General features: G+C 49.4%; 1 protein-coding gene across 5 annotated transcripts in view; it reads left to right on the forward strand.

The window, feature by feature from the left end:
- Positions 1-8,406, forward strand: part of ADAMTSL1 (ADAMTS like 1) — a 1,054,626-nt gene extending 1,046,220 nt beyond the window's left edge. For 3 of the 5 annotated variants that reach the window (XM_066257318.1, XM_066257320.1, XM_066257322.1), the window contains 2 exons: positions 4,638-4,747; positions 5,562-5,926. In XM_066257318.1, coding sequence (XP_066113415.1) covers positions 4,638-4,747; positions 5,562-5,901 — 450 coding nt within the window. In that variant the 3' untranslated portion in view covers positions 5,902-5,926. Of the gene's footprint in view, positions 1-4,637; positions 4,748-5,561; positions 5,927-7,272 lie in introns of those variants that run through there. The other 2 variants (XM_066257319.1, XM_066257321.1) reach the window with 1 other exon arrangement.
- Positions 8,407-9,877: the final 1,471 nt, after the last annotated feature.

The raw sequence follows: 9,877 nt of genomic DNA on the forward strand, positions 1-9,877 counted from the left end.
CAATCACTATAATATACTACATTAGTAGAATGAAGGGGGAATACACATAGTCATTTCAATTGATACCAGAATATCATTAGAGAAAATTCAACACCTTTTCATAATAAAAAACATTCAACAAAACAGTAATAGAAAGAAACTACCTCAAAATATTAAAGACCACATATGAAATCTCACAGTTAACATTAGCCAAAACAATCTTGAAAAAAACAGAACAAAGTTGAAGGTCTCACACATTCTGATTTCAAAACTTACTACACAGCCTGCAGTGGTGCAGCAGATAGAGCATCAGACTGGGATATAGAGGACCCAGGTTCAAAACCCCAAGATTGCCATCCTGAGCATGGACTCATCTGGCTTCAGCTCAGGGTTGCTGGCTTAAGCATGGGGTCATAGACATGATCCCATGGTCTCTGGCTTGAGCCCAAAGGTCGCTGGCTTGAACCCAGGTTGCTGGCTCAAGCAAAGGGTCACTCGCTCTGCTGTAGCCCCCGTCAAGTCACATATCAGAAAGCAACCAATGAAGGAGCCACAACAAAGAATTGATGCCTCTCATCTCTTTCCCTTCCTGTCTGTCTGTCCCTATCAGTCCCTCTCTCTATCTCTGTCTCTGTAACAAAACAACAACAAAACCCAACTTACTATACAAAGCACAGTAGTCAAAACAGTATAGTGCTGGCATACAAGTAGACATACATACCAATGAAATGGACTAGAGGGCCCCGAAATAAACTCTTGTATATATGGTCAAATAAAGTGTGCCAAGATCATTCAATGGAGAAAGGAGAGTCTTCAGTAAATGGTGCAGGAGAAATTATATATCTACATGCAAGAGAATGAAGTTGGATCCTTGTTTTACACCGTATAAAAAATTAACACAAAATAGACTTAAATGTAAGAGTTAAAAGTATAAAACTCTTAAAAGAGAACAGAGAAGGGAGAAGTTTATAATAACAGATTTGGCAATTATTTCTTGGATATTACACTAAAAGGCAACAAAAGAAAAATTAGATAAACTGGGTATCATCAAATTTAAAAGCTTTTCCTCATCAAAGGACACTATCAACAGAGTAATAAAGGGAACACACAGAATGGGAGAAAATTCAATTGACCTATGAATAATGCCAGGGTTAGGGGTGCCCACTTCCTACCCAGTCAAAAAATCTGTTTATAACTTTTGACTCCCCAATAACTTAAGTTGTCCCTCAGTCTCCATAAGGTATTGGGTCCAGGATACCAAAATTTACAGATGCTCAAGTCTTCTACATAAAATGGCACATATCAATGCATGCAGTCAGCCTTTCACATCCATGAACTTTCAGCCACAGATCAAAAACAGTACGGCTATTTATGGAAAAAATATCCACATATAAATGGACCGGCACAGTTCAAATTTGTGTTGTTCCAGAGGCATTTATATTTTTAAATCATAAATCTGATAAAAGATTAATTTCCTGAATATATAGAAGAGAACTGCATCTCAACAGCAAAACACAAAGCCTTGAATAGATATTTCTCTAAAGATGTCCAAATGAGCAATACACAAATAAGAAAATGTTGAGCATCACTAGTAATTAGGGAAAGGCAAATCAAAACCATTTATCCAGTAGGACTGTTATTAAAAAAAAATCAAACAGAAAATAATACATGCTGACCAAGACGTGGAGAAATTTGAACCTGCATGCACTGTTGATGGGAATGTGAAATGGCACAACTGCTGTGGTAAATAGTATAGAGGTTCCTCAAAAAACTAAACATAGCATTACCTTGTGCTCCAGCAATTTCACTTCTGGCTATGTACTCAGAAGAACTGAAAGCAAAGATTTGAACATATATTTGTACACTAATATTCATGGTAGCATTATTCACAATAGCCAAAAAGTGAAAACAACTCCCATGTCCATTAACAGATGGTTAAATAAAATGTGGTATATACTTACAATGGTATATTATCCAGTCTTACAAAAAGAAATTCTGTATATGCTAAAACATGGATGAACCTTGAAAACAATTTAAGTGAAAGAAGCCAGACACAAAAGGACAAAAACTGTATGATTCCACTTAAATGAGGTACCTAGAGTAGTCAGATTTATAGAAACAGAAAGTAGAATGGTGGTTACTGGGGACTTGGAGAAGGGTAACGGGGAGTTAGTGTTTAATGGGTTCAGAGTTTAATTAGGGATGATGAGCCTGACCAGGCGGTGGCACAGTGGATGGAGTGTCGGACTGGGATGCAGAGGACCCAGGTTCAAGACCCCAAGGTCGCCAGCTTGAGCGCAGGCTCATCTGGTTTGAGCAAAAAGCCCACCAGCTTGAACCCAAGGTAGCTGGCTCCAGCAAGGGGTTACTCGGTCTGCTGAAGGCCCATGGTCAAGGCACATATGAAAAGCAATCAATGAACAACTAAGGTGTTGCAACACGCAATGAAAAACTAATGATTGATGCTTCTCATCTGTCTCTGTTCCTGTCTGTCTGTCCCTGTCTATCCCTCTCTCTGACTCACTCTCTGTCTCTGTAAAAAAAAAAATTAGGGACAATGAAAAGGTTTTTGAGATAAATAATGTTAATGATGTATAGCAATATGAATGTACTTATTGCCACTGAATTGTACACATAGAAATAGTTAAAGTCATAAATTTTAACAGATTATGTATTTGTATCACATTTTTTTTAAAAATCCCAGTTGCTGGTGTCAAGGAACATTTTTCATTTTCCCTAACTCTCCTGTGTCTTTGTGAACAATAGTATCACACTGGACCCTTCACAGCCCATCTCTTTAGGGTCTGAGTTCACACTTTCTAGTATCACTTGGTCAGACCAAGGGGTGAGATTTGATTGATGATCAAATAGCTGATGCACTCAGCTATAGCAGAAGGAGCAGTAACTAGCTTCAGGCATAGTTGCCTGACCTAAGAGACTACCTTTACCTTAAATCCTTTACTTTCAGGCCCTGGCCGGTTGGCTCAGTGGTAGAGCGTCAGCCTGGCATGCAGAAGTCCCGGGTTCGATTCCCGGCCAGGGCACACAGGAGAAGCGCCCATCTGCTTCTCTACCCCTCCCCCTCTCCTTCCTCTCTGTCTCTCTCTTCCCCTCCCGCAGCAAGGCTCCATTGGAGCAAAGATGGCCCGGGCGCTGGGGATGGCTCCTTGGCCTCTGCCCCAGGCGCTAGAGTGGCTCTGGTCGTGACAGAGCGACGCCCCGGAGGGGCAGAGCATCACCCCCTGGTGGGCAGAGCGTCGCCCCCTGGTGGGCGTGCCAGGTGGATCCCGGTCAGGCGGATGCAGGAGTCTGTCTGACTGTCTATCCCCGTTTCTAGCTTCAGAAAAATACAAAAAAAAAAAAAATCCTTTACTTTCAGTGGTTCATAATCTTTGAAATCTTTTGGGCATCTGATAAAAGCTGGGTTCTCTTGCTAGAAAAAAATGTCAATAAACACAAGAGTTCTGCTTATAATTTTAAGGGTTAACAACTCCTCTGTGGTCCCCGAGGAAGTCCAAAGACCCCCAAGTTACGGACTTTTGTTCTAAAGTGACCTCCAAGGGATATCTGTCCCTTTACTCAAATAGCAGATGTCAGCTAAGGTCCTGCTGTTTTTGTATTTTTCAGATACCATTTTTAGAGGTATTTACTGTGGTGGACTCTGGCTTTACCCACTCTAGGAAAAGCTTAGCAATCTCCATGAGCACATATCAGAAGAATATAAGCAGGGACTAACTATACATACCTAAGTCTGCTTTTGTTCATCCATCCTGGGGTTTTTTTTGTTTGTTTTTGTTTTGTATTTTTCTGAAGCTGGAAACGGGGAGAGACAGACAGACTCCCGCATGCGCCCAACCGGGATCCACCCAGCACACCCACCAGGGGCAAAGCTCTGCCCACCAGGGGGCGATGCTCTGCCCCTCCGGGGCGTCACTCTGCAGTGACCAGAGCCACTCTAGCGCCTGGGGCAGAGGCCAAGGAGCCATCCCCAGCGCCCGGGCCATCTTTGCTCCAATGGAGCCTTGACTGCGGGAGGGGAAGAGAGAGACAGAGAGGAAGGAGGGGGGAGGTGGAGAAGCAAATGGGCGCTTCTCCTGTGTGCCCTGGCCGGGAATCGAACCCGGGTCCCCCGCACACCAGGCCGACGCTCTACCACTGAGCCAACTGGCCAGGGCCCATCCTGGGTTTAACCTCGAGAAAAATGAAGCCAAAGGAAAGGAGGAAAGAGATAGACTTGATTACTTTGATGAATTTAGCAAGAAAACAATAAACCAAATTAGTCTCTGGACTAAAGGAGGGACTGAGGGGCTTCTTTAGAGGACTTCACCTCTAAAGAAGGTAAAGACACATTATGCCAAGAAATCTTTCACCTGTTTAATCAGGAAGGGGTTGACTGGCTCTGACTGGCTCTATGCTACAATTAGCATACAGAATTGCTAACAGAATGCTCACAGACCATGGGGATGCTACCCATTCTGCTGTGGCATGAGGAAAACATGCCAGTGAACATCCTTTAGTTGCCCCCAAAGAAAGGGCAAGATGAATGATGCAAAGGCCTCAAACAAGACTCTGCACGTGTCCCATGCAGCCTGAGTATTGCAGCCTCCCCTTGAAGTGGTCAACATTATACCTCTATGTCACCTTTCTCTGCTTCCCAGTGCAATGGGCCTTGCATTGGTCCTCGCCTAGCTGTGCAACACAGACAAGTCTTCTGCCAGACACTGGATGGCGTCGCCTTACCGTCAGAGCAGTGCAGTGCCCTTCCCAGGTAAAAGAAAACCAGGGGCCCCCTTTCCCCGGCCCATGTCCACAGCACAGAAAGATGGTGGGGAATGGATGTTTTTCCTCCAATCTCCCACAGTTCCAGGAGTCAAATGCACTGCTGTTTCACCTCAATTCTCGCTAGGCCACTGACCTCCTCAGAGGTAGAAGGCTCAGTGGTGGCCTTGTGCTAGCCGAGTGGGCCAGTCTGGGTTCTCCTTCCTTAGAGATGAAGAGTGCACAGGTTCCCTTGAGGGAAGCCTGACCCCACAGGAGACCCGACCTAGTGCCAGGGTGGGCAGGAGGTGAGATCCACAAAGTGGCCACCAGACCTTAAGGACCCCATCAGCTGCTCACTCTTGTTGACCTCCCTCTAGAAGTTATGCTGACATGAGGGCCTTTGTCCCTGGTTCTCTGCCTATCCCTATCCAGCCCCCATTTCTTGTCATACCTCCTTGTAGGTGTCCCCCCAGGGGTGACAGCTCAGCACCCCTACACAAGGCCCCAGTCCCTGAAACTGACTCCAGGCTCAGCCTCTGCCAGCCCACATCTTGGGTGAGCTTATTCTCAGGTACTGCAGTGAGGTTGACATTGCAGAGATGAGCAGACAGAGTCCCAGGTAGAGGAAGTGGCTTTCTGAGATCTTACAGCCACTCGGGAACAGAGCAGAGAGCAGAACCCAGGTCTGGCAGCACTGAAGGGTCTTGAGTTGCCCAGCATTCTGGGGTTTATACCATTGTTTTCACATCCATCTCCCCACACCCCGTCCAGCTCTAGCCTCCACAGAGGCAGACCCTAACCCTGCCACCCTCCTCCTGCAGGCCCGTGAGCACCCAGAACTGCTGGTCAGAAGCCTGCAGCGTACACTGGAGGGTCAGCCTGTGGACCCTGTGCACGGCCACCTGCGGCAACTACGGCTTCCAGTCCCGTCGTGTGGAGTGTGTGCATGCCCGCACCAACAAGGCAGTGCCTGAGCACCTGTGCTCCTGGGGGCCCCGGCCGGCCAACTGGCAGCGCTGCAACATCACCCCGTGTGAAAACAGTATGTTCCAATCCCAAAGAGCCTTCTGCAAATCCCCCGCAGGGCGTCGGGTGCAGAGGGCAGTCCCTGGGCCCCAGCCTGAGCACAGGGCACTGGATCTGGCCCCCCAAGGATTGTGAGCTGGGGCTAGAGTTAGGTACCTTCAAATGGGTGTGTGGGTGTGTGCAAGGATGTGTGTGCACATATTCAGACCACAAAAGATGGCTGGGTATGCCCTAAGTGCTCCCACCCGGCCCTAGAGGCAGGTGCTGATGACCAAGTGCTGGGTGAAGTCAGCCTCCAGCTCACCCAGGCATTCGGCTGGGGCCCACAGGGGCCAACTAAACAGTGTCGCCTGGGGACAGGCTGCTACAGAGAAAGCACTGTTCAGAGTGCCTTCTGCTCAGCAGGCCCTGCGCCCATCCCGGTCTGCTTCTCACAGAACAAGGACCTGCCGACTGCCTCCCTCCCCCGCTGTCTCACGGCACCAGCTGGCCTGAGCCCTGCCCTTGGGGTCTGATACTTGTTCTCTCCCTCCTCCCTCGGGCCTGACCCTCCTCCCTCAGGTCTGACTCTCCTCAGGCCAACATCAGCATTGGTGACCCTGTCCGGTAGATATCTATTTTTACTTCCTCTAAACCCAAAACAAATCGGAGGTGCTTCCCCACAGGGAAGAAGACAAGGCGGAGGCAAAGAATAGAATGTTTCCACCTGCTGCAGTGCCATCTTCCAACAGGGCCTCAATAAGCATCAGATTCTAGTGCTGAGGCAGATGTCCTGGAGGCAAATAGTCCTGGCTGCTTTCTCTACACTGGGAAGGGACAGTCTTTGTCTTCCTGTGTGGTGCTGATCCATCAGATGTTCAGTGAAAGTAGTGCAGACTTACTGTCAGCCAGAGATGTCCAAACCCAAATCAGTACCAGTACTGATGAAGCAAATGCTGGACTAGAGCACCACGGAGTCCTGGGACAGCCTGGTGGGGGGGGGGGGGGGGGGGGAGAATGCTTAGGTGGAGAATATCAGAAACGGGGCTTTACCGGGACAGGAAGGCTCACATCCTGGGGGAGGAGGCCATCAGGAGAGGCCTCACTCACCTGTGGCCTCGAAGTGGAACGACACATGTCGTCTCTCTGGGAAGCATCGCCAGGAGGAGAGTCACTTACTAAAATACCATGTGAAAGGCAAGCCTGCCAGGAGGTGAGGCGGTCCCGAGGAGAGGGCGGTGCCGGGCACCCTCAGGAAGGACGGGAGCTGTCGGAGGCAGGAGGGCAGGCCCGGGCCAGGCCCCAGCACTCGGCCAGCCTCGGCAGCCCGGGGCAGCCTGGGGGCAGGTGGCTGAGCGGAGCCCCCGCTGGAGCGAGGCCAGCCCAGAGGAGCTGGACATCAGTGCCCCTCCCGTCACAGGAGTCTGGTGCCCAAGGCAGGCCCAGGAAGCACCCAGGTGGCCACAGCCATTAGCCTGTGTTTCACGTTTCCTTTCTGTCCCCTTCCCCGCCCCTCCCCCTTCCCAGTGGAGTGCAGAGATACCACCAGGTACTGTGAGAAGGTGAAACAGCTGAAACTCTGCCAACTCAGCCAGTTCAAGTCTCGCTGCTGTGGAACTTGTGGCAAAGTGTGAAGACAGGGCACAGGGAAGAGCTCTGCCCTGGCCGTACAAAGGACTCACGCAACCACCTTGGACAGAACTTAAACTTTATTCATTTTATTTATTTATTTCCCCCTCCCTGCCCCCAACTACGCACACCCTCCTCCACCCCCTCCCCCACCACATCCCCAGATATGAGGACCTCAGCATGTCTTCTCTCTCAGCTGGATGGAGGACAGAATGTTGGGAAAGGACAAGGACAGAGGTCTAAAGGAGGTTGCATAGCAGGCCGAGCCAGACAGCAGGAGCTTCCTTGCAAAGCTGGCTCCCTCCCAAACCTGGGTCCTGACGAGACCTAGGGAGAGGCAGGCATGGCCCCTGTGGACAGCAGGGATCCAGAACTCCCAACAGGCAGGAGGGCAGGGTCCCAGACGGTTTGACAACCACCTGGGTCTTTCCAGTGGCAGCACACTGTTGACGCAGGAGCAGGAGCGAGCTGCTCCAGTCTCCTCCCCGGCCTCTGCCCCACGGCCTCGGGAGGGGCGAGCAGAGGCCGCACACCACGCTGAGGCAGAACCAGCCCTTTGCTCAGCTCTTTCTGTGAGGGGCAAGGGGTGAGCAATGAGAACTCAAAACACGGGCATGTAGGGGTACAGGAGGAGACAGTCCAAGGTGGCTGAAAGCACACGAGGCAGGAAGGAAGCGGCAAGGGAGGGGAGGGAGGCAAAAGAAAGACTGTACTGTTCATCAGTGGGAACGTGAGGGGACAGGAGGAGTGAGTGGGCAAGAGGCTCGAGGGACAGGGCTCTCAGAGCTGTGCTGCCCTCACAGGCTCAGCTTGGGTAAGACACATGCTGTGGGCTGGAGGGGAGACCCTGCTCCCCACGCTGTCTTGGTGAGCGTTCTGCCTGTACACCTGCAGCAGAACCACTCTGGCATTTAAATCTATAGAGTCCGTGCCTGGAACTCACTGATGGGAGCCAGGGGCGTTCTGAGCGTGAATAGGCCTATATTTTGTCTCCGTGGCCTTTGCTGCCCCACTTAAGAGCCAGGGACTAGAGTCAATCTTCAAAAATTAATTCGTCAATTTGTCAGAGAGCAGCCATCAGGTCATAGCAACCACTTCACTCCAGAGCTGGCCGGGCCGGGGGTGGACAGTGTGCGGGTCCTTCCCACACCATGAGAGTTGCCCTCTGAGCTAGAGCAGCTTGAGGCGGGGTGATCGGGTACAGTGGCAAAGCCAAAGGGTAACTAAAGCTGCCAGACTATCTCCAAAGGCTTTTCAACCCATTCCCCCCATGCAATGAACTACTAGCAATCAACATATACCAGTTTTGGTGATTTGGCAAACTGTTCCTTCAGCAAGTGGCTTTGGACAAGGGATTTTGGCCACGCCCCCCCCAGTGGCCACAGTTTAGTAGCCATGGCAGGGCAGAGTGGTCAGAGTCACTCACCCTTCAGAATAAAGCAGCCCTGCACATACACACTTGCAAACCCCACTCCCTTTGGGGCCACCCCCGACATCAAGGCTGCATTCTCCAGCCCGCCCAGAAGGAGGAGGAGAGGGGAAGGCAACACTAAGCTGTGTCCTCCCTAGGTGAGCTGTGGACAGCTAGGTGGGTTTCCTCCTTTCTCACCACAAAAAGGGGCTCTAAGAAAGCATGTTACTAAAAATCAATGTCATGTTTATTTAAAATAAAAGAGAATGTTTTCTATGTCTGTATATCTTTTGTGAATATTTATTAGGATTTCTTGTATAAAAAAAAGTGCAATATTAATAATTGTACATTGTCATCTAGAAAACAAAGTATTTGGAGGACTTTTTAGTAACTTCCTGCAGTTGTGTTCCTGTAAACTGGGGTGGTGATTATTGTATTGTTCCTGTTTTTAATAGAACCTGATGTTAACTCTGGATCCACTCACTGTGTACAGAATACATTGTAAAAATTAACATGGGATGGTGGGCCAAGAAGAGGGAATTTATTTGTGACACAATAGTAACACATGGAATGAAGACAACAAATTCTATACTACTACTAATGCAGCTGGTTATTTCTAGTTCAATAGCTGTTGAAAACCAGGGCCAATATTCACATTGCCCACCCAGCCGGTGTCCTCCCGCGCTGCACCAGCCAGGCTCTGGGAGTGGGCTTCAGAGCAAGCCGGGAGGACCTGGGTTGGGGGTAGGAAGCCAAGTGCTCCTTGCATGACATGAATGTTCATTTACTGTTTGTTCTGTGAATTGTGACTCAGCAGCACCCCAAGATTATTAGGGCTGCTGAATAATGTGGAAGGGGCACTTCCTCCTCTAAAACACAAAACTGTATTTATATTTTTTTGTACAGATAATACAGCTTATTTATTTAAATCGTGTCGTCTGAATCTCTCTTAAGCTCAGCCCTCCATCTTGTTTAGTGCAGGGGGAGAGGGTGGTTCCTAGCCCCTTGTGCGTGTTCGGCTGAAGAGGAAAAATTGAGGTTTTCAGCTTCACATGGGGAGCTGGGGGCCCAGGCCTGGAAGGGCCAGCTCTG

Source organism: Saccopteryx bilineata, chromosome 2 (assembly GCF_036850765.1).
Source record: "Saccopteryx bilineata isolate mSacBil1 chromosome 2, mSacBil1_pri_phased_curated, whole genome shotgun sequence".
Taxonomy (NCBI): domain Eukaryota; kingdom Metazoa; phylum Chordata; class Mammalia; order Chiroptera; family Emballonuridae; genus Saccopteryx; species Saccopteryx bilineata.